This window comes from Staurois parvus, unplaced genomic scaffold (assembly GCF_062004578.1).
Source record: "Staurois parvus isolate SC_StPar_1 unplaced genomic scaffold, SC_StPar_1.0 ptg001805l, whole genome shotgun sequence".
NCBI lineage: Eukaryota > Metazoa > Chordata > Amphibia > Anura > Ranidae > Staurois > Staurois parvus.
The window spans coordinates 3,030,568-3,055,868 of record NW_028319601.1 but is presented as its reverse complement, the minus strand read 5'-3'; the positions used below and the strand labels follow the sequence as shown (position 1 = coordinate 3,055,868).

At 39.5% G+C, this 25,301-nt stretch overlaps 1 protein-coding gene across 1 annotated transcript; it reads left to right on the top strand.

The window, feature by feature from the left end:
• Positions 1–30: 30 nt before the first annotated feature.
• On the top strand, positions 31–24,418 carry LOC149434218 (uncharacterized). Its single transcript, XM_089663930.1, has 12 exons — positions 31–60; positions 1,590–2,724; positions 3,112–3,170; positions 3,496–3,637; positions 5,897–5,995; positions 7,588–7,702; positions 13,433–13,562; positions 13,630–13,809; positions 17,018–17,160; positions 17,729–17,810; positions 18,193–18,338; positions 21,905–24,418. Exons 1-12 carry the CDS (start codon positions 31–33, stop codon positions 22,005–22,007), a joined length of 2,364 nt encoding a protein of 787 aa, XP_089520056.1. The 3' UTR covers positions 22,008–24,418.
• Positions 24,419–25,301: the final 883 nt, after the last annotated feature.

Genomic DNA, 25,301 nt, shown 5'->3' with positions numbered 1-25,301 from the left:
ACAGAAGAGGAGGAGGATGTAAAGGACTTTATGGAGATAGCCACGCAAACTGTCTTTACAGTAAGTAAAACAAGTTGTTATGGGATTCAGATAAATTATATTCACTGTGTTAGGGAAAGTCCAGAAAAAAGACTCAGAAGAAGTTTTGTTTATTTTAGATAATTACCCACTAATGGCCTTATACATCAAGAACTTGACCTATTTCCCCTTAACTACTAATCACTTTAAATCCTGTCCTAAAAGTCTCTAGCTTACTGGTGGCTGTGAAGAAATACCTACAGTTTTAAGTATGAACACATTAATACATATTGTTTTGCCATTTCATTGGGAATGTGTGGAGTACCTCTCAGGGGTTTAATTTTTTTTATTGAAGTTTAAGTGTAAATGCAGGTACAAGTAAGCATTAGAATCAACAATCAGGATCAAACTATATCTTTCACAGCTAGCAATAGGCATCAAAAGGAAGATAGTGCCTTAGTGAACAGTAGTTAGTTAACAGCCATAAAGAAATAATTGCACTGCTGGACTTAAGTCCTCTCAAGGGCTTCTTAAGTCCAAAGTAAGAAGAACGCTATTAGATCTCTTTGACCATATGTAAGATTTACTCACCCCACAAAAGCATATAGCAGGTAAAAACTATGAGTCTAAGAAATCGTGTTATTTTGCCATGTGTGTCACACTATGGCAAGTTCCCTTAACTTTCTGTAGACACAATAGGAAGTGAGAAGAAACTCTCCAAAATCCCCTCTCAGGCAGTTGTCACCAGCTCAAGTGCCCCCAGGACGATTTTACCTTTATGCCTGTTCTGGTGACAACTTAAAGTGTTACTAAACCCAGGACCCTGCATTCACTATATCTGGTCTCCTACATTACACACAGCATGGAAATGCAATTATTTCTAGTAAATATAAACTGCTAAATATTTTTTCTCATCAGCAGTAGACAGCAATCTTTGACTTCTATCAGTGTCCAACTCAGCACTGGTTAAAGCTTGTAGGAGGAGTTTTCATTCTATTCTGACTGTCATATGAGACTGCTTGACCCTTGACTCTCTGTATGAACAGTGCTGATTGGCCCAATGCTAATCACATGCACCCTTCCAAAGAGAAAAAATACTCCATAGCGATGCACACTCAACTGAGCATGTGCAGAGTGACTCCTAGTGCTCTGTGCTATCAGCACATGGATTGGGGACAGTAGAAAAATGGGAGGATCAGAGAAGATGGGATCAAATAGCCTTTTTAAATGCAGAGAATTAAACCCTTAGGTTCCACAGTGAGTATAACAAGCATGCTTTACTGTATATACAAACTGATTTAACTATTGTGGGTTTCGTAACACAGGTAGGAACACTTTGGGATTAGATACACTTTCATCTATCATGACACTGAAAGAAGTTTGCACAACTTAATGCAATTTTCTGGTATTAATCTTGTTGAAAGGTGTACCAATGATTTACAGCCATTGTACACAGTTTTTACTCCCCGTTCCTACTATGGCCTGCTACTGCATGTTTTCTTCTCCCACCTTTTTTCTAAAAGAAAATAATCTTTTCATTGCCCTTACCTCTGCTTTCTTACATTTTGAAGGACTTTATCACTGAACACACTGACGTGTGGGCATCTGAAATGGAGCTCCAGGTCTTGGATACTGACAAGAGTGCCACAAAAAATAACCAGCCTGTTTCCTTTTTACAAGCATTGGATGAGAACACTCCAGACACATTATCAGCTGTGGTGAAGGAGCACAATTCTGTTAATGTGTGTGTTGCTGTAAAAGAGGATGATGATTTTTTTCCTTCACCTGAGACCAATCAACCTAATGAGACACCAGCACCAAAACATGGTGATAACTTAGAACCTGTAGAACAAGGCAATATATCTAAACTGAATGACAGTATGGGCAGTAATATATCTGCAACAGAGTCTGAGAAACCCGGGGATGTCTCTCAGGCAAGTACAAACTCCATATCTTATACCTCTGAAGAAAACTTGACATTGAATGAAGACAAGTCTAATCATCCCAATGTACCTCATGTGACAGAAAGCACGGATGAGTCTACGGTGTCACAGATAGTTGATCAGATAACAGATGTTATGCCCTTATTTTCCATGTGTAGTAATGAATCTCATGTTGATGAACCCTGTCAGGAGACTGATGAAAGTACCCATCATCTGTTGTCAGTAGCTCAGGAGGAAGAACAATTTAATCCTATTGCAGCATCTGATGAGAGACAACTGTCTTCCCTAACTGGAAACAGTAATGGTCAGGTCACTGGGAAAAATCTTGGTGCATCAGTGATGCCCACTGAGGATATGGACTTTTTAACATTAATTCCAACACCCAACAAGTATTCCTTTTTAATGATATCATCACCTGAAACTGCTGAAAATACACATCTTGAACTATCTAGCAAACTGGAAGAAGATGTACAAATAATGCTCCCTGCATCCAATACTGCTGAATCGCATTCTTCTTTAGATCTGAATCATGACTTTTCTATGTCATGGTCCAGTCAAGAGACACATCATAGAACATCAATACCAGAACCCAACAATACTGCACTACTTACATCTTTTTCTGTACAAAGCAACCTTGCTAACACACCTTCTCATCAAACTGACAGTGTTAATACCAAAACGAAAGACAATGTTCATATGGAATCACCTGCTACATCTCCTGAAACAATCCATTATACAATCAATGACCCTGTGGGAGTTATAGGTATTGTCCTAAATTACATATTGAGAATATATTAAAAGGAGTTAGCAGTTTGGATTTAGAGTGACGCTATTTATTGGTGAACTAAAAAGATTTTTGTGCAAACTTTTGAGGAATGCTGGGCTCTTCTTCGGGGACGATATTGCCAGTGTGCTTTAAGAGCTTGCACTACAATCTTTTCAACTCAGCCAATAAATGGTATCACTTAATCCTACTTTTGTTAAAGGCTAACATGGTATAGCAAACAGTATAATGATTTCAGTGAATGATTTCATATCAAATATTGTAATATTGTCACATAAATGACAAAATTCAAGGTGAGATAATTGCAAAAGATATTACATCAAAAAATGAATGTTTGTTTATCCTCTAAGTGTGCTTCATTTGTAGCTGACTCAGATGGATCCTCTGTTCTGTGTGAAGATGTTGAGGGAATAGACATTAAAAAGGTATTTGTGTTTATGCTATATTTCTGAGTTGAGTGTATCAGACTACTAATGATTAAATTAATTGGTATGTGAGTGGAAGCTTTTTTTTTTTCTTGCTGACACTGAAAAGTGTTATTCCTTGTTGTACTAAGAATTTTATTTACTTAAATTTGTTTGTAATAAATACTGTCCTTCCCTCATAACTGTATAGATTTGAGTACAATTTTCTTCAGATACAAAGAAAAAAATGTTTGTTAAAAATTACAGATACTGATCCACTCACATGACAGGTAAAACACAAAAAGATTAAGAAAGGTTTTAAGACTTTCTGTTGGTACCGTTGCAGGCAACAAAGATGCCACATACAGAACAGGGAAATGTGCCAAATGAGAAATGGCTGAGCAATGAAAGTTCTGCGGAAATGTTGGATATTTCACAAAGATTGCACTTATATGTGCAAGAAATAAAAGACCTGCTTATGAATAATGGTGGGTAAACTGTGAAAATGTAATCTAGAGCAATATGCATTTTATACCATCTACAGTTGTGTTCAAAATAATAGCAGTCAGACATCACTAACCTGATCAATCACTGTTTTTGGTAGAAATGATATTTCTACATGGCAAATAATTTACTAGAAGGTGTAGTAGAGTAATAGAAATCCAACAGACCCAACAGTCATGACATGCATGCTGCTGATTCTGTGTCATTGAATCACTAATTGAAAGGGGCATGTTCAAAATAATAGCAGTGTGGAGTTCTATTAGTGAGGTCATTCATTCTTTGAAAAACAGGTGGCAATTATTGCCCTTATTTAAGGAAGGAAGGCAGCAAATGTTGTACATGCTGGTTACAGTGCATTTCTCTCTGCAATTCTGAGGAAAATGGGTCGTTCCAGACATTGTTCAGAAGAACAGCGTACCTTGTGTAAAAAGTTATTTGGAGAGGGGAAAACATATAAAGAAGTGCAGAAAATGATAGGCTGCTCAGCTAAAATGATCGCAAATGCTTTAAAATGGCAACCAAAACCTGAAAGACGTGGAAGAAAGCAAAAAACTACCATTCGAATGGATACAAGAATAGCCAAAATGGCAAGGACTCAGCCAACAATCAGCTCCAGGAAGATCAAAGAAGGTCTAAAGTTCCCTGTGAGTACTGTTACAATTAGAAGACACCTATGTGAAGCCAAGCTATCTGCAAGAAGCCCCCGCAAAGTGCCACTGTTGAAAAAAAGACGTGCTGAAGAGGTTACAATTTGTCAAAGAGCACATTGACTGGCCTAAAGAGAAATGGCGCAACATTTTGTGGACTGATGAAAGTAAGATTGTTCTTTTTGGGTCTAGTGGCTGGAGACAGTTTGTCAGACGACCCCCAAACACTGAATTCAAGCCACAGTACACTGTGAAGACAGTGAAGCATGGTGGTGCAAGCATCATGATATGGGGATGTTTCTCATACTACGGTGTTGGGCCTATTTATTGCATACCAGGGATCATGGATCAGTTTGAATACATCAGAATACTTGAAGAGGTCATGCTGCCTTATGCTGAAGAGGAAATGCCCTTGAAATGGGTGTTCCAACAAGACAACGACCCCAAACACAACAGTAAACGTGCAACATCTTGGTTCCAGACCAACAAGATTGACGTTATGGAGTGGCCAGCCCAATCCCCGGATCTTAATCCAATAGAAAACTTGTGGGGTGACATCAATAAAGCAGTTTCTGAGGCAAAACCAAGAAATAGAGAAGAACTGTGGAATGTAGTCCAATCATCCTGGGCTGGAATACCTGTTCACAGGTGCCAGAAGTTGGTTGACTCCATGCAACACAGATGTACAGCAGTTCTCAGAAACAGTGCTTATACAACGAAATATTAATTAAGTGATTCAAAGGAAAGCAAAATCTTCAAACATTTTTCAGTTTATATAGTGAATGTTTTAGTTTGTAAAGAAGAATACAAACACTGCTATTTTTTTGAACAGTCTAATATTCACTTTTCTTCAATTTCTTTAGAGGAACAACACAAATTTGATATATTTTTCTTCATGTTTTGATTTGGAATAGAATGTGTAGTGTTCCCAATGCATTTGTATGTATGGAAATAAAAGCTATGGGGCATAATTCCTGTCGCTAACACCAACAATGGGGCACTATTCCTCCCACAGTCACCATCAAAAGAGCACAATTCCTCCCACTGACAAAAATTATGGGGCATAATTCCTTCCATTGACACCTTTGATGGGGCATAATTTCTTCTATTGATACCAACAATGGGCCACTATTCCACCCACTGACACCAACCATGGGGCACCATTCCTTCCACTGACACCAACAATGATGCACTATTCCTTCCATCAAAAGGGCACAATTCCTCCCACTGACACCAGCTATGGGGCACAATTCCTTCCATAGACACCATTGATGGGGCATAATTCCTTTAATTGACACCAACAATGGGTCACTATTCCTCCCACTGACACCAACCATGGTGCACCATTCCTTTCACTGACATCAATGATCGGGCAGTAGTTGTCCCACTGTCACCATAAATAGGGCATTGTTTACTCCCACTGGATGCCAGGATATTTTCTACTTCCACTGGCCCTAGTCTGACCCCCCCCCCCAAAGCCTGAAGGACAATAAAATGGCCCTTTGTTTAGAAAATTTGGAGACCCCTGATCTATATCATATTTATGCCTATTCCCTTGGCTACTTGTTTTGACTTCTGCTTTGCTTGCTTCTATAGGCTTTTACTCTTTAGTTGACGGTTTAACTGCAGAAGTGAAAGACTGCAATGGAGATGAAATATCCAGGAATCTTATGCATCTTAAACACTTGCCAGCAGGTAAATCTTTACATGTGCATGCCAAACAAGTTTTGTGGTTGAGCAACAAAATTGTCTCCTCCCATGCCTGACTGCAGGACTTCTCCAGGACTTCCCCCATCCTCTGGAACTCACTACCCCAAACCATCAGACTGTCACCTACCCTCCTCACCTTTAGGCGCACCCTGAAAACATATCTCTTCAGGGAAGCCTACCCCACCCTCACCTAACAGCTGCCACTCCTCCTACCACTCCATCCCCCACAGCCACTTTCTCCTGTACCACTATCCCCTCCTTCCTAGATTGTAAGCTCGAAAGAGCAGGGCCCTCGAACCCCTCGTATATTGTTTTGTTACTGTATTGTCTCATGTACTGTCCCCCACTATTTTGTACAGCGCTGAACAAACCTTTTGGCGCTATATAAATACTGTATAATAATAACTATATAATAATGTGAAGTCACACTGCCAATGGTATGAGTCCTTAATGCAAAACAAGTGCATTTTTTTATATCATCTGGTGATCAACTGTCAATAAGCATGATATTAAAATATCTTCTCACTAAATCAGGGTATAGCCATTGCAAGTGTTTCACTGACCTGAACATAGTGTGTGGAGACTATAAGTAGAAAGCGAGTCTTTGGGGATAATAACTTTATTAAAAAATTGCAAAAGTAGGCAGCTGATAGCATAAGCAGACGGCTCAAACCTTTAGCATCAGAATTTGTGTCTTCACCACCCTCCCTTCAGTTTCCCTACATCTTTGTTATAGTGGGGATAATAGACACCCCCTGCCTCCATCCCACAATGCAATGAATGATGCATGAACAACCTATTAGCATACCTGTGCTTTGTTATGTGGTGGATTGGTGGGAGGGATTATTTATATGCAAATTAGGGCTTTGAAAAGTCACTATTTCAAAAGATGGTTCAGTAGATCACCAGGTTTTACCACTTGAAGACTTGCATTTATTTTAGATATACTTTGAACATTTTAATGCCAGCTGAAACACATGGTAAATTACTGGTGCAAGAGTAGGCAATGTTCACACAGGTTGGACACTTGTAATACTAGTTCCATAAAGGCTCCATGCACACTGGGCGTTTTAACAACGGCGGTAGAGTTAACTGTATAAAGTTTTTGAGCAGTTTTTCTTTAGCATTTAGCCGCGTCTGCATTTTTACACAAAAAAAATGAAAATTTTTGCTAAAAAAAAAGTCCCAAAACGCCAGTTTACCATGTTTTGCCTCGTTTTACCACATTTTTCCGCATTAGAGCGGTTTTACAGCTAAAAAACTCCTCTAGAAACTCACTAGTTCTGGAGCTTTTTTTCCAGCCACAAAACGCTGATTAAAGCCTATGTGTGCATGGATAACATGCTGGGGAGTTTACTGGCTTTAGAAAAAAAACGCCAAAAGCCAAAAACAGCAGCTGTATAAACATCCAGTGTGCATGAGGACTAATGGTTACACATGCATTGTGAATCATGATGGTATGGTTCACCTGGGCAGTCATTTGTGCTTGACCTGGTCACTTGTGCAGCCACTTTATGTAGTGTCACATGACTTTGTATTACATTATACATGACGCATAAATTAACTTCTTTCCTTAGTGCTGCACAGTTTACTACAGTCTGCCTCAAGAAGTGATGAACAGAAGCTGACAGCTGATGAACCTGCACAAAGTGATGATGTAACACATAGAAACACTGAAACTCAGACTGACAGGTTTGCAATTTTGTAATATCATTTGTAATGTTCAATTTTGACAACTTTTAGAATTATTGTGTATTTTCTGTTTAAACAGTTTATATGCTCTATCTGGATAAAAACATCAAACTTATAATTATAGAATAGCAAGTGCATTTAGCTTATTAGGTGTTTTGTTTTTTGCACTCAAGTATATGAAAATAAGTCTGTTATTTTCTTCCATATCTGTTCTTTCAGCCGTTTCCTGGTGAGAAGCAGAGAAGCTGGCGACCAACATTCCATAGGTATTCCAGTAAGTAAGCTCTTTGTACACATTAGAAATTGCTTGCAAATTGACAGTGGTGCATGCTAGATATACACAGCTCAAAAAAATTAAAGGAACACTTTTTAATCAGGGTATAGCATTGAGTCAATGAAACTCCTGGAATATTGATCTGGTCAGTTAAGTAGCAGTCAATTTTTGTTAATCAGTTTCAGCTGCTTTGATGTTAATAAAATTAACAACAGGTGCACTAGATGGGCAACAATGAGATGACCCCAAAACAGGAATGGTTTTACAGGTGGAGGCCACTGACATTTTTTTCCCTACTCATCTTTTCTGACTGTTTTTCACTAGTTTTGCATTTGGCTAGAGTCAGTATCACTACTGGTAGCATGAGGCAATACTTGGACCCTACAGAGGTTGCACAGGCAGTCCAACTCCTCCAGAATGGCACATCAATATGTGCCATTGCCAGAAGGTTTGCTGTGTCTCCCAGCACAATCTCAAGAGGATGGAGGAGATTCCAGGAGACAGACAGTTACTCTAGGAGAGCTGGACCGGGCCTTAAAAGGTCCTTAACCCATCAGAAGGACCGGTATCTGCTCCTTTGTGCAAGGAGGAACAGGATGAGCACTGTCAGAGCCCTACAAAATGACCTCCAGCGGGCCACTGGTGTGAATGTCTCTGACCAAACAATCAGAAACAGACTTCCTGAGGGTGGCCTGAGGGCCCGACATCCTCTAGTGGGCCCTGTTCTCACTGACCAGTGTGACGATCGCGGTGTCAGACCCCTGACCTTCTCACCAAACTCGTGACCGAAGGACTAGCCATTCTAAAACCGCGATGTCACGTGCGTAACAATGCCACGCCCAGCTGCACCCTGCACACCGATTTTCCAGCTAATTGGACCACAATCGATGTACCTGCAGCCTGGGAGCGATTGTTACTGGGTCAGGTTAATTACGAAATTAACTTTTCACACTGCCACCACCTCCTTTTTGTACAGAGAAAGAGGAAACTCGGCGATATCAGCAATAACACTATGATGGTTGAGATAATCATCTGTATACCACTGTCACTGCAGACCAGTTATACAGAGGGTTAAACAAACACAGTAGCGCTCTTTTAGAGGCAGGAATTCATAAGTTGCAGTAACGAGCTATAGAAACAGTTCAACACATTTAGAAAGTAATATTTATTACTAAAAGGTCAAAAGGGTGCCATAAAAATATTTACAGGAAAAAGATGTAACCAATATATATATATATATATATATATATATATATATATATATATATATATATATATATATATATAAATATACAGAGAACCACAGAACAGCAAAAAGGTAACAGGAAGAAGTTTAGGTAGATAAGTACTTGCCAAAACGCCTTGGGTTAAGCAGTTTCCAGTCTTATGAGCTTTTGATCTCCCTCTGCTAGTTCGATGTTAAATGCAGGAAGATCTCTCTTTCTCTCTCTCACACACAAAGCATAACAGCCTCTTTTCTACCCAAAATCATCTGGTGCCTTCTTACAACAGACAAGCCAATTACCTTATTTGGGAAGAGGATTGTATAGAGGCAGGGAACTTAGCAATGTACACTGAACGCATTCCTGAGGGAGGGGTAAATGAGGGGATAACATGAAGAATTCTTAAAGAAATTAGGGCCGTGTCTGCCTCTGGTGTAAACGATTGCGACAACCAGCACCAACATAGAGCTCAATTGGCATTTGCCATTGAACACCAGAATTGGCAGGTCCACCACTGGCGCCCTGTGCTTTTCAAAGATGAGAGCAGGTTCACCCTGAGCACATATGACAGACGTAGAAGGGTCTGGAGAAGCCATGGAGAATGTTATGCTGCCTGTAACATTGTTCAGCATGACTATTTTGGTGGTCGGTCATTGATGGTCTTGGGAGGCATATCCATGGAGGGACACACAGACCTCTACAGGCTAGACAATGGCACCCTGACTGCCATTAGGTATCGGGATGAAATCCTTGTACCCATTGTCAGACCCTACACTGGTGCAGTGGGTCCTGGGTTCCTCCTGGTGCATGATAATGCCCGGCCTTATGTGGTGAGAGTATGCAGGCAGTTCCTGGAGGATGAAAGAATTGATACCATTGAATGGCCCCCACGCTCACCTGACCTAAATCCAATAGAACACCTCTGGGATATCATGTTTTGGTCCATCTGATGCCACCAGGTTGCACCTCAGACTGTACAGAAGCTCAGTGATGCCCTGGCCCAGATCTGGGAGGAACTACCCCAGGACACCATCCATCATCTCATTAGAAGCATGTCCTGACGTCAGGAATGCATACATACACGGGAAGACCATACAAACTACTGAGTACCATTTTGAGTTGCTGCAATGAAGTTTCAGCAAAATGGACTATCATGCTGCATAATTTTTTCACTTAGATTTTGAGGGTGTCTTGAATTCAGTCTTCTGTAAGTTTTTAATTTCCATCATATGATGGGGCATCCTACGTTCCTAACACGTTACCCAGTCCATATCAGTATAGATATCCAGCATGATATTTTTCCCCATTGAGATCTGATGTGTTTTCAAAGTGTTCCTTTAATTTTTTTGAGCAGCGTATATAACTATCAAAAGTATTTTTACCATAAGCCAATCTGATTTACAAAAATAAAATAAAAAGGTTTAAGCACTTAAAAAAATGTTAGCAGCATATGTAAGACTTAACTCACACAAATGATCTGTGTTTTTACCACCCCCTGACCTCCCACCTCCACATTAACATGGCAGCCACTGCGGATCACTTTTCAGAGGGGTAGTAGAGCCTGTTACCCATGTGAATGAGCCCTAAAAGAGTACAGCAAGCTCTTACATAAAGATAAAGAAAAATTGTAGTATACACAGCACTACACATATCTTGGATTACTATACCACCTGGTATAAGCAGCAAGGGAAAATGATTTAAAATGGATGTGCTGTCTCTTTAAATTGATAATGTGCAAAGTGCAATTAACAAATTCATAATTTTATACACAAAAATAAACAACCACATGATCAATTCATCAAATTGTAATCAAAATAACTAAAGTGCAAATACAACATAAATAAAGAGCCCCAACTTCATAAAGTGTTCTGATGTGATGGCAAAACTAAGCTCAAATATTCTAGTGAGTTGCCCCAATATCTATATGTGAACTGCTTACTGAAACAATCAGACCTCCAAGTTATAGGAGGTCAATCTTGCACAGATGTATCAAATGGCTCCAACCCTTCTCAAAGTGCTCCAGCAGATCGCCCACATGATCATCAGAAAATAGACAAAATACTTCATGGGCCAATATAGCAAACTATATAGGCTTTATTGTACAAATATACTCACAAGAAAAGACATCAGTAAGCATTAGCATCAAAATATGCTGTCAACGCCCAACTTCCAGTGTGCGTGATGACGTCGCAGGTAAGCTCAACCCAATCTATTTTAGATGTGTTTTTGTGTATATTGTGTATTCCAATATTGGATTGCTACAGTTTCTTTTAGTGACACTAATCACAGGTGGTAAAGTTTTTATCTTATTGAAAATCATGTACCTCCTTGGTTTTGGTTTTACTGAAACAACAAATAGTCTAATCATGGAAAAAATACCAAAGTGTTATAGCTAAGATTATCTTCCTCTGTATAGTAAATCTTTCCACAGTTTGCTTTACGGCTTATAAACTCTTACCCACTTTGGCATATCTTCCTTACAAATAATACAGGTATTATAAATCAAGCAGCACTGATCTGAGATAAGAGCTAACCATTAGTCTTGCTGAGAAATCATTGGAATATCCTGAATCCATATCGAATGTAGTCACTCTGCTGGATCTCAGTTTATTCTAACCTCTTTGGCATTTGATATCCCTATCTGCAGACTTCTTCCACAGTGCACTTAGAAAGTCATCCACTTGCAACTCTGGAGACACATGAAAAGAGGCCGGTAGTATAGATTCAAGTGATTTTCAGACCTCTAGCATACTGCATAGACAGGAAGATCACTCTACTTTCTCCTAGTTCAGCTGTACTATTACTGGTTCAGTCTCATGCACATGGGGCGTTTTAAAAATCCTAATAGCATTAACTGTATAAAGTCACGTTGCAAACGCAAGATTTTCTGCATTTTCTAGTGTTTTTGCATTATTGTTTAGTTGCAGTATAGCTGAGTTTTTCCACGTTTGTGTTTTTAGCGTTTTTTTAAAAAAAAACCTTTTTGCTCAAAAATGCCCCAAAACGCCGGTTTTGTGTGTTTTATCATGTTTTTCCAAGTTTACCAGCGGTAGAGCGTTTTAACAGCTAAACTCCTCTAGAAACCCACTAGTTCTGGGCTTTTTTCCAGCCAAAAAACGCCAAAAAACGGCCCTGCCAAAAAACGCTGATTAAAGCCTATGTGTGCATGGACACAGGATAACATGCTGGGGAGTTTACTAGCTGTAGAAAAAAAGGCCAAAAGCCAAAAAGAGCCGCTGTAAAAATGTCCAGTGTGCATGAGGACTATGTCCTGGATCTTCTTGCTGATTTGGCAGAGAAGGTGATACTGTTTCATTGTCCAGTGAACAAACTGAAGGCTGATCTGTGACATTAGAAGCTGCAGAGCTGAAGCAGATGTATGACCCGTCTGACTGTGCAGTGTGACAGAAGCGCATTAATCGCAAAACAGGATTACAGATAATTTGAGAAGTAAAATAGTAAATATATATGCATTAAAACCCTGTATTTATTGATTTGCCTAAAATTTGACTCTTAGGATGGCTTCACACTGCCACGCTGCACTTTTGCCAAGACACAGCTAACCTGTGATTTTTGTATGGGTTAGCTGTGCTTTCTCATAGACTGCATGCTGCATCTTCAGTGCACTTTCTGAAACCATACCACAACTGTGGGACATCATAGAAGTCTATGGGGAAACGCAGCAAACCAGCATAAAATTAGTGGGTTAGCTGCGCTTTGCCAAAAGCGCAATGGGACTGCATTGGGGCAGTGTGAAGCTACCCTAAAATGCTCATACAAGTCTCACAATTAGCAAAATTTATACCTAAATGGCTGAAAATCAGACAATGTGGCTAAAACGCCTACTTGTGATGCTGGTAAGCAATAATGCAATATACTATATCTTGGCGTAGATGAAGTTGTGTGTATTGCTGCAACTGATACGATCTTTGTGGTGGCCAGTGCTGTCGATATACTGTATACTGTATATTTAGCTCAAGCACTAAACAAGCAGTTTCTAAATTCACAGTGTTATGTATTTGTAAGAAAAAGACAGAGCCTCTGACGTCTGGTGTTTACATTCTGTAGCTTTGCCATGGCTCTTTGATTTAGCATTAGAACAATACACTAAAAAAATAAAAATAAAATAGCAATGATAAAAGCTATGTTTTTGAGAAGAACGTCTCTATTTTGTAGCTTCAGATGCTACACAATTTATTAATAGACTAAATCTTATTTTTGTGCATAGAGCAGAATTCCTCCTGGCAGCAACTCAGCCAGTACACTTCAAGCTTCAATATTTACCCGTCTTGATGAAGAGCACAACAGACGGGTATTGCAGCGGGCAAGTGACCAGGGCAAGATACCACTTCATGTATACCAGGTGAGATGGTCAAGGTGCAGCTGGCATATTGTATGAATTCCATTGTGCTCATCTCTCTTTTTTACAGGATGCCAGTAGAGTGATGTCACAGTACCGTAGACTGCGCCAGGAGGGGCTGCATTCCCTAGCTTCAGGATATGTACAATATATTTCCTGGAACAAAGCTGAGAGCCACTTACAAAGAGAGTGTCTTATGAGACCACACATCATACCTGCCTTGTCCAAGATAAAAGTACTGAAACACCAGGTAGGATTGTTAACTTGCTCTCAGAAACTAAAGTTCAACTTCAGGTAACTTTTAAAAAAATATTTTTAGACCATGCGGTCATATTTTCATTACTATCTGTGCTCCCACTGGGGAGATTTACTCACTTTCAGACTTGTCTGTGTGTGACAAGGACAGGAAGTGATGACACATGACTGACAGGGACAGAGACATCAATAGAAGTCCCAACAAAATCATAAGCTCCAAGGAGCAGGGCCCTCCTAACCCTCTTGTATTGAACTGTATTGTTGCTGTATTGTCTCCCATTATATTGTAAAGTGCTGAGCAAACTGTTGGCGCTATATAAATCCTGTATAATAATAATAATAATAATATATCAGCATTATATCAAATATAAACTTAACATTATTGTGAATATAGTGCCAAAAATGTATACAGTGCAATATTAATTCCCATAAAAAAAAAAACAATGCACAGAACTATCATCAGTGATTAAAAGTATTTAAACAGTCTGTGTTCAACTCCACAATTGTATTTCCACCTTTGTGCCCTGTGTAGTTTAAATTAATGAAATGTCTATGGGATTCCAGTGACCCCTTATGCCAAAGTGAGTCATGAAACCCTTTGACAGATGAATATATTTGGTAGGACATCCTTCTCAGTCAAGGCTTATTGGTGCAGAGTAAGTAGGGTTACACACCATTGCTCAATCCTCTCCTCTCTTAATCCCAATGTAGTCCCAGGCGGGGGCGGACTGACAACTCATGGGGCCCCCGGGCAATAGGGGATCATGGGGCCCCTGTGTCCTTGCCCAAACTCAAAAAAGCCTATGAAAAAGGTACCAGGGACATCTCATGGGGCCCCCTACTGACCCCGGGCCCTCGGACAGTGCCCGAGTTTCCAAATGGTCAGTCCGCCCCTGGTCCCAGGTTGCTCCTAAACTGTAGCACCAAACTTGCTGGTGCACCTCTAATGGCCCCATTATTACTAGATTATCTAATTCTAATCTTCCACCTATGAAAGCACACATTTTTCTAAAGCTGGCACATATCAGCTTGGGCATTATATGAAATGAATAATATATATAGTTGTTGGATGACTGTTTGAGCCGGTGTATGTGGTTATCATATAACTACTTTTATTGTTTCATTGCACAAGTTCGAACAAGTTTAGTTGCATGTAGACAGGTCCACGACAGGGGGGGGGGCAGGAGGGGCACTTGCCCTGGGCACTGTGTCATGGAGGAAGGGGTGCTAGGAGAATGTCAATGCTCCATTCTCCATCTACCTAAATAACAGGAGTGATGTTGCAGGAATTGAACAGATCCTGTAACAGCACTTGGGTGGGAGAAAGTAGGCTGGATAGGCGTCCACTGAGAAACACACATTACTGCCGGAGAAGAGGAGGTGAAGATGGGCGGGACCACCAGTGATATTCTTTGTCTTCTGTGGGTACCTCTTCAGACTTTCTGGAAAAAATGCAACTGCATCTGTGGTGTCACTGATGTCACCACTCAATCTCTGTGCTGGGAGTGAATGTGCTCTCAGCACAGAACCATTGTCCACCCAGCTCGTTTACACTTGCAGTTGGGGGGATATTGAAAAAACACGTGGTTGTGTAATGGCAACTTTGGGAATTCCAGAAAAACTCTGGACACGAACTTGAGGAAAACAAGCTTTTTATTTACCAGCTGGTTGACCTAGCCAGACTCGTGTCTGCAAGCTAAGTGCCTTGAAAAGCATCTTACATGATGTATATTTCAACAAATACGTCACAATGCATATATTTCCTCTTTACTTTTTTTGTACCTTTAAAATACATTCTGAGCAGTTCAGGATATAGACTTGCGGTTTCACATATAGATAGAATGTCACCAACTGAAAGTTAGGGTGTAAGCTGCTAGACTGGAACACATTGTTCCACAGGAAATGAGGGGGAGGAAGTGAGCTGATGACCTGGTTCTGCAAACAGATGCTTTTAGAAATGTTAAAGCTTAAAGGGGAACTTTGCAATATTTGGGTGCTGCCACAGTTGAGCAGCATTTTTACAGCCACCCACCCAACTTCTCCCTCTTAACCTCTCGCTACCCATGTAACACATATGTGCGGCAGCCATATACAGTATATGCCACACATATACATCGCTTTGTTGGGTGGACAATGTTTCTGTGCTGAGACGTGCTCACTCTACACTCCTAGCACCGAGACTGAGCTGTGACACCAGTGAGACCACAGACGCAGGGGCTTTTTTCTTAACAGCAACACCACAGATGCAGGGACATTTTTTACCTACCAATGACACCACTGACTCAGGGACATTTTTCCTTTTAGTGACACCACTACAATATGGACACAGGTACATTTTTCCTCACAATGACACCACCAACGCAGGGACATTTTCCTTCCAGGGATACCACCAGCCTAGGGGCATCTATTCTTTATAGTGACACCAGTGGTGCAGGGACATTTCTGACTTCCATTGGTACCACCACAGGGGAAGGGGGGACTGTATGGGGGCGCAATTTGGCATCTTCACCTTGGGCACTGGTTGACCTTGTCCTGCCACTGCATGTACAGTACAGTAAGTATTGTATAGGTATATCTATTAAACACTGGGCTCTCAGAGGGACAGGCAGTGCAATCTTTCCATGTTAACCTAACATTTTACAATACCAAGCCTGTAGTCTACATAGAGCATTGAACTTACAAGTGTTTTATTTTAAATATACATTTCCTGTTCAGTGTTCTTGTGTTTAATTGATGCTAAATCCAGATTACAAATAGTTCAAATATGTGAGTTCTGTGGTAAACACTTATCAATGCTTAATTTTTACAATCATAGCACAGAGTTGGTATTGCTGTCCATCCATTGCCCTAGTTCAGCCCAATGACCACTTATACTTTGTCACTGTTTGAACAGACCATGCTCACTGTTGTAATTTTATGCCCCTTCTTGGACTGAGGAAATATTTTACAGCCCTTCTAAGATCAGAACTTTGTGGTGACCATGTGAGTGGTGATTCTATGCTATACCACTGTGTTCCAGTTCTGTGCTTTTACTGTCTGTTTGGCTACTGTTCACCATTTCTGTTCTATACTGTTCAGTGACCATTGTGCTCCAATTCTGTGCTTTACTGTTTGGTGATTACTGTGCTCTAATTCTATGCTAAACTGTTTGGTGACTACTGTGCTCCAGTTCTGTGATGTACTATTTGGTATTCATGTTGTAGGTTTTCCTTCGCTGGCAAAAAAAGAGAGAGCAAAGTCAAGAGGAGAAGCTGAATCTTTCTATAATCCTCAACCAGACCCTACAAGGAATTCAAGAGGAGAGTGGGATTTTTCTGATTAAACCTGTGCTGTCATGGTCTGGAAGGTAGTACTTACTGTACATTTACCAGCAATTATTAAAAGAAAGTTATGCTGAAATATCAGAATACAACAATATATAACATGTTCATAATTCCTTATTGAAAATGTTATGTGTGGTACGAAGTGTAGCAATTAAGTAATGAAACATTCAGGGAAGGGGGACTTTTTACTGTGCAATAAAAATAGGCACCTAGCATGTTACAGGAACAATGTTGTATCTCATATACATCCATCAATGAAAATTAGAGTTTTCAAGATGAAACCATTAGTTTCATTATGGTTTTACCTTGATTTTTTTTTTATTCAAGTGTGAACTTTCTTGCATGTAATGTAAAGATGGTTTGAAGAATATTTGTATCAAAGATCATGAATACAAGAAGAATCATCATTCTTACAATCTTTATTAAAAAAAGCCCGGTTTTATTTGGAAGCCTTTAAGTTTCTGGAATTCCCATGCTAAAGTGAATATATGCTTGGCCCATCTTTAATTACTGGAGCTGCACTATGTGTACATTTTAAGTGAATTACCTGGTGTTAGAGTTCCATCAGACAGTTTATATTTTTATTTGTAGATCACCAATACGAGAGAGTCACTCGCAAATTCTGTCACATTATAGATCTCGTCAGAGAAGAAAGTTCCCACCACTTGACCAGGTAACAACAAAAGTCTAATTTTTTTTTTATTATTTAAATTCTATATTTATATTTGACATCTTGAGCAAGGTAAACATAAAAGAAATGGTCATGCAACATATTATCTTTCATATGTCCAACCTTCCAATGAGTTTGTAATTAACTTCCTGGTATTTGTTGCTAATACATCCGCAATGTGAAGAGTGAATGAAGTGATCTATTTGCTCAGGAATAAAAGAGATGTATAGGTCACTCTTCCGAAAAGTTTACTTTTGTATCATTGTTAGATACTATGGTGTACCTGCTGCTAAGTTTGGTATAGCTAAGAAGGTCTACATAATAGTAATATTTGGATTTTTGATGTGTCATTTTGTGTGGGTACAAGTCTGTTCTTCTTTACCAGGGTGGTATTTTGTGCTGTGGGAAAGCCCCACCATACGTGCCCAAGGAGTGGAAAACCATGTACACTGATACAGAGATACAACCAGGAGTGGTCACCCCTAAACTGCTGGAGATGGATGTTCGCAGGTATTTGTGCAGGGAATGTAGGTGAGTGCAAGGTCAAAAACCTAATGTAATAATATAGTGGATATAAAAAGTCTACACACCCCTGTTAAAATGTCAAGTTTCTGTGATGTAAAAAAATGAGACAAAGGTAAATCATTTCAGAACTTTTTTCACCTTTAATGTGACCTATAAACTGTACAACTCAGTTGAACAACAAACTGAAATCTTTTAGGTGGAGGGAAGTAAAAATAAAAAACTAAAATATTATGGTTGCATAAGTGTGCACACCCTTAAACTAATACTTTGTTGAAGCACCTTTTGATTTTATTGCAGGACTCAGCATGACACATCTTGACTTGGCAATATTTGCCCATTCTTCCTTGCAAAAACACTCCAAATCTGTCAAATTGCAAGGGCATCTCCTGTGCACAGCCCTCTTCAGATCACCCCACAGATTTTCGATCGGATTCAGGTCTGGGCTCTGGCTGGGCCATTGCAAAACTTTAATCTTCTGGTGAAGCCATTCCTTTGTTGATTTGTATGCTTTGGGTCGTTATCATGCTGAAAGATAAAGTTCCTCTTCATGTTCAACTTTCTAGCAGAAGCCTGAAGGTTTTTTGCCAATATTGACTGGTATTTGGAACTGTTCATAATTCTCTCTACCTTGACTAAGGTCCCAGTTTCAGCTGAAAAAAAAAGCCCCAAAGCATGATGCTGCCACCAGCATGCTTCACTGTGGGTATGGTGTTCTTTTGGTGATGTGCAGTGTTGTTTTTGCGCCAAACATATCTTTTGGAATTATGACCAAAAAGTTCAACCTTGGTTTCATCAGACCATAACACATTTTCCCACATGCTTTTGGGAGACTTCAGATGTTTTTTTGCAAAATTTAGCCGGGCTTGGATGTTTTTTTTTCATAAGAAAAGGCTTCTGTCTTGCCACTCAACACCATAGCCCAGACATATGAAGAATACGGGAGATTGTTGTCACATGTACCACACAGCCAGTACTTGCCATATATTCCTGCAGCTACTTTAATGTTGCTGTAGGCCTCTTGGCAGCCTCCCAGACCTGTTTTCTTCTCATCCAGTTTTTGGTAATATCACTGTTGCGCCATGTTTTCTCCACTTGATGATGACTGTCTTCACTGTGTTCCATGGTATATCTAATGCCTTGGAAATTCTTTTGTACCCTTGTCCTAACTGATACCTTTTAACAATGAGATCCCTCTGATGCTTTGGCAGCTCTCTTTGGACCATGGCTTTTGTTGTAGGATGTGACTAATGCAGGCCATAGATGGGGAGAAAAACTGCAGATTTTTCTTTTAAAAAACGAAAAATCGGTTGTTCAAGTGGCCGACGTTACCATCAATGGTAAAAAAAATCGGCCGATTTTCTGCCCGTCTAGAGCCGGCAAAAAGTGTCCCTGCAGAGAGCTCTGCTATTTCTTTGACAGTTCTCTGACAGTTCCTTGACATTTATAGAAGTTGCAACAATGTATCTATTTGTTTCCATTTAGGATACAGATGTTTTTATTCGGAAACAAATAGATACAATGTTTCAACCACTGTAAATGTCAAGGAACTGTCAGAGAACTGTCAGAAATAGCGGAGCTCTCTGCAGAGACACTTTTTGCTGGACTGGAATTCTTCTTATTTTCATCCTACTTCTTCTTCTTCTTCTTCATCCTCATCCTCATCCTCTTCTTCTTCTTCATCCTCATCCTCTTCTTCTTCTTCTTCTTCTTCATCCTCATCCTCTTCTTCTTCTTCTTCTTCTTCTTCTTCTTCTTCCTCATCCTCTTCTTCAGCCTCATCCTCTTCTTCTTCTTCTTCTTCATCCTCATCCTCTTCTTCATCCTCATCCTCTTCTTCATCCTCATCCTCTTCTTCTTCTTCTTCTTCTTCATCCTCATCCTCTTCTTCTTCATCATCCTCATCCTCTTCTTCTGCATCCTCATCCTATTCTTCTTCTTCTTCATCATCCTCATCCTCTTCTTCATCATCATCATCCTCATCCTCTTCTTCTTCTTCATCATCATCCTCCTCTTCTTCTTCTTCTTCTTCTTCTTCATCCTCATCCTCTTCTTCATCCTCATCCTCTTCTTCATCATCATCATCCTCTTCTTCTTCTTCTTCTTCTTCATCCTCATCCTCTTCTTCTTCATCCTCATCCTCTTCTTCTTCATCATCCTCATCCTCTTCTTCTTCATCCTCTTCTTCTTCCTCTTCTTCTTCTTCATCCTCTTCTTCATCGTCTTCCTCTTCTTCTTTTTCTTCTTTTTGTCTTCCTCTTGCAGGTCACTGCTCATGCGCAGATTTTTTATCGGTAAAAAATCGGCCGATTTGCCCACTAATTGCCGCGAAAATCGGCCGATCAGCAAAATCGGCCGATTTTTTTCCAACTTTACCGAAAAAAAAACCGGCCAAAATACCGAAAAACGGCCGACCAAATCGCCCACTAACGATCCGAAAATCGGCCGATTTTATTTTCGGCCGAAAAATCGGCCGATTTTCGACCCATCTATGTCCTGCATAAGGCTGGCCATACATTATACAATTATCTGCAGATTTTTGGTTTAGATTTACCAAAAACCATATAATAGGAGGACAAACCTAAACAACACTTTCAGTTGTATCCAATTAGGCAGGCCCTTGCACTACATAGTTGAAGGTAAATCTAAAGGAAATTGGGCAGAAAATCTGCAGATAATTGTATAATGTATGGCCAGCCTAAGAAAATGTCAGGACAGACCTACTAGAACAGCTGAACTTTATTTGGGGTTAATCAGAGGCACTTTAAATTGTGACAGGTGTGTACTGACTCCTATTTAACATGATTATGAATTTGATTGCTTAATTCTTAACACAGCTACATCCCCAGTTATAAGAGGGTGAGCACATTTATACAACCACATTATTTTAGTTTTTTATATTTACTCCCCCCCTAAAAGATTTCAGTTTGTTTTTCAATTGAGTTGTACAGTTTATAGGTCACATTAAAGGTGGAAAACATTCTGAAATGATTTATCTTTGTGTAATTTGTTTACGTCACAGAAACTTGACATTTTAACAGGGGTGTATAGACTGTTTATATCCATTGTATATCATGTAAATAGCAGAACAAGGTTAGGGTCCCCTTGGATATGAATATGCATGGAACTGTGCATGGGACTATAGTTACTTTGGAATATGTAGGCCTACAGCCTTATGCTAAAAGGTCTTACTTATTGCACTGTAGATCTGCTGGCGATTATTAGGAGGTTAATATTGCAATACAACCTAGTAATAAAACTATAAACAGTGATGATCTTGACCTACTATTGTTTTGTATGTTCTGTTTTCCTTTCTACATTTTTTACAGTTTGAGGTCTCCCGGATTTCTATAAATATGAAGTATTTGCTCGTAGTGACCAATGAATTTCATTTTTTGCTTTCTGGCAAAATGGGGCAAGAATTCTGATTAGTCAATATGAGTAAAATGTTGTTCACTTTTGTGAAGTACCTTCTTTTCCCCAGATAAACATATCCCATTGGTTTACACAGAACAGGTGAATATTTTCGCTATTGCTGTTTCCTTCTGGAATAATACATACTTTCATTTTTTCAGTGTGTCCCAGATACGCAGTTCTGCAGCTAGATTACCCCTCAGAAGCCTTCCACTTCAAAAACTTGTCGGCATTAAACAGACCTTTTCATTACCAGCAATGTGACTTGTGAACATTCAGTTGTGCTTTTTATTCCTCCTTCAAATTTTTTATGTGAATATTTCTATAATGAATCCACACAAAAGAGTATAACAACAATCAACGATCTGTTATTTATTATGTGAAAATCACTTAAAGCGGTATTAAACCCAAACACAAAAATGGAATATACGGCATCTTACCAGTCCTTAAATGTGGTAGCTGTATTCATTTTCTTTTTAAGTTTCTTTTTGTCCTTTATTTTCACCTGGTGATATGGACAGTAACACATTTCCTGTCTTATGGTGTCGCCACTTTGGATGGGGGAGCAACACAGACAAAGTTGGACAGCAGATTTATTAATCTGAGGATTTATTAATCTGAGAAGAAGAACATTTTGCATGCAGATTTAGATGGACTTGGCTAACAAATTAAAACCAAACTCCTGCTAACACTTTTTAAGAAGGTATAGTAACAGTTTTTTTTTTTTTGGATTGTTGGGATAAAAGTTTCACTTAAGTGTATAAATTGGTTGCTAAGATGCAAGGTGGTCCTAGAAACCAGAGGATGACAGCAGTAGAAAGGGTGGAGGAGAGGAATCTTGATGTGCTGGAGAATACAGGACAGCCAGGCAGGCTTAAGCAGAGAGAAAGAGAGAGACACACACCCAGGCTGCTAGATGACATAACAGCCCCCATTTAAGTAGTGCCCAGGGCATGTGCCATAGCTGCCATACCCTGAATACGCCACTGTAAATGGAATTTATCAGAGAATTATTATTGTTTGGATTGAACTGTCACTCAACCTGGACTGGACTGGGGTCTGCCATTTAGTGATGCCTGCTATAGAAGTTATGGTGAATATGGACTAAATTTAATTAAAAAGCCCTTAAAGTGGTTGTAAAGGCTGAAGGTTTTTTTTTACCTTCATGCATTCTAGACACTCATCCCTAAGGGTAGAAGTGCCAGAAGCACTGGAGGGAGACCTGAGATGAGGAGGATCGGGGCTGCTCTGTGCAAAACCATTGCACAGAGCAGGTAAGTATAGCATGCTTATTATTTCAAAGAAAAAAAACTGAACCTTTATAACCACTGTAATGTTAATCTGTGCATAGCACAGTAAAGTCTTCCTAAAACAGAAAAATGTACATGTCTCATTCCATCACATATCTCAAAGTAAGAAGATTAGTTTTCATTTCAGCAAAGCCACCCCTTGCAGAAACTCGAGGAAAATCCCACTGCTGTGTAATAAGCACCAACCCATGGGACTTGTGGGATTCTCCTTGAGTCTCTACAAATTTCCTTAACAATCTGTCTGTTAATGGAAATTTTGCAACTTTGGACTAGTTACAAGGCAACATCCAGCTGGATTTACTTTCTGTTGGTGTCCAGCCATATGACAGCAGGATTCCTTTAAAGCCTTCATAAATCTTTCTGAGTTGCAGTCTTTACCCCGTTTTTCTTTAATTGGGTTAGTTGTGGACAGGGGCGGATTGACCGCTTGGAAACTTGGCCACTGCCCGAGGGCCTGGGGTCAGTAGGGAGATGAGATGCCCCTGGTACCTTTTTCATAGGCTTTTTTGAGTTTGGGCAAGGACACAGGGGCCCCATGATCCCCTATTGCCTGGGGGCCCCATGAGTTGTCAGTCCGCCCCTGGTTGTGGACATATATTATTTACTACGGCACACTTCATTTTTTTTTTCTTGGTTGTTTTGGTCAAAGGGTGGATATACAGTTTCTTTAATTACCTTCTGTCTTAGGTATGAGTGTATATATGTTGAGGATTCAGCAGCTCTCCTGTAGACATATGCTCCCTTGTTAGCCTTGGGGATGAAGTTGCGACGTGTATGTGCGTTGCCTCTGCATCTTTATCTTGCTTTTGAGTAATTGTGATTTCTACTTGTGGGGTGGGCAATAGTATTTACATATTTATACATGTTTACACATTGGGGATTCCACCTGCTCTGATAGTGAGGCATATCACTTTGTTTTTGATAAATTATGCACATGTTAAAGTTTGTTATGTGTTTGTCCATGTAATAAAGTCTTATTTCATTGTCTGGAAAATGTATTGGGTAAAGTCTATATTTGTCCACAATTTTATCTATTGAGTATTCCTTTGGAATGTGTAACCAGAAGGTGACTTCAACTGGTCTGGACTCATAGAGAACCCTGAAGTTTGGGTAGGGGTTCTCTCAGTCTAGACCCCTAACACTATATAAACATGTAGTTAATGGCAGACATACAGCCCTGAGGAAGTGCGTTTATCCTTGAAACACAAAAGTGTCTGCTCTGCAGTGGGTGGTGTTTTTGCCTGTCTAGAGCTACAAATTGGGACTACAGTTGCCTTCTGGTTCATGTTATGTGCCTCACACTCATCTGGCTTTGTGAATATAACTGCCAGTGTTTTACATTCTAATAAATGGTACCAAACTAAACTGGCTGTACCCTTCTTGTTTTTTTGTTCTTCATTTAAAAAAAAAAAAAATAATCACCTTTCTCATTTCATCATACATCCCACTGCTTTACAATCTGCAGACATTCAAATATTGCTCCCTTCCAATATTGTAACATGCAGATTGCTGGTGTACAGAACTCCCCAGATATCTTCTTTCTTGATTGTGTGATAGGCTCATTGCTTTTTCCCAGAGGTCTACACTTGTATATAGGTGATATTTCAGGCAACCCCTGCAATATGAGTGTCATTGTTAGTGAAGTACTCTCTAAGGCTCTAGTGGTTATAATTAAGGATGACCCTCCCATTTAGAAACAACTCTAACAAATAACACAGTAAAACAATAACTCTATCTTAAAAACAAAAAAAAAAGATTCTATAAAGTAATTGTTAAGTAATTCTTAACATTCTTGCAATGCATACTATAGCTCAACTAGAGAAGCTGTTCTCAACAAAACTGGAATTGTGTTTAAACTTTGTATTTCTGTATTTTTTTAATTAAATATTGTCTTAATCTAAGGCAGGGCTCTCCACATTTTCATTAAAAGAGCCACATGGTATATTTTACAAATGTTTCTAGGCCAAAAAAAACTGTTTTATATATGAATGCATACATTTAAATTAACTATTATATTTTATTTTGAGCTTTTTGGTATCCGTATGATATGATTCAGAACAACAGAGAAATAACTTAAAGTGTTACTAAACCCACAATAGTAAAATCAGTCTGTATATGCAGTAAAGCATGCTTGTTATACTCACTGTGGAACCTAAGGGGTTAATCCTCTGCATTGTGTAAAAAGGCTATTTGATCCTGTCTTCTCTGCCCCTCCTCTTGTTCAAATGTCCAAGTCTTATCTCCTGAT

What these genes read in the sequence shown, in the direction of transcription:
- LOC149434218 (XM_089663930.1), top strand. Translation starts at nt 31, where the DNA reads ATGGAGATAGCCACGCAAACTGTCTTTACA. An exon ending in TGACCCTGTGGGAGTTATAG is followed by an intron (nt 2,725 to 3,111) that starts GTATTGTCCTAA and finishes CTTCATTTGTAG; the next exon opens with CTGACTCAGATGGATCCTCT. An exon ending in AGACCTGCTTATGAATAATG is followed by an intron (nt 3,638 to 5,896) that starts GTGGGTAAACTG and finishes TTGCTTCTATAG; the next exon opens with GCTTTTACTCTTTAGTTGAC.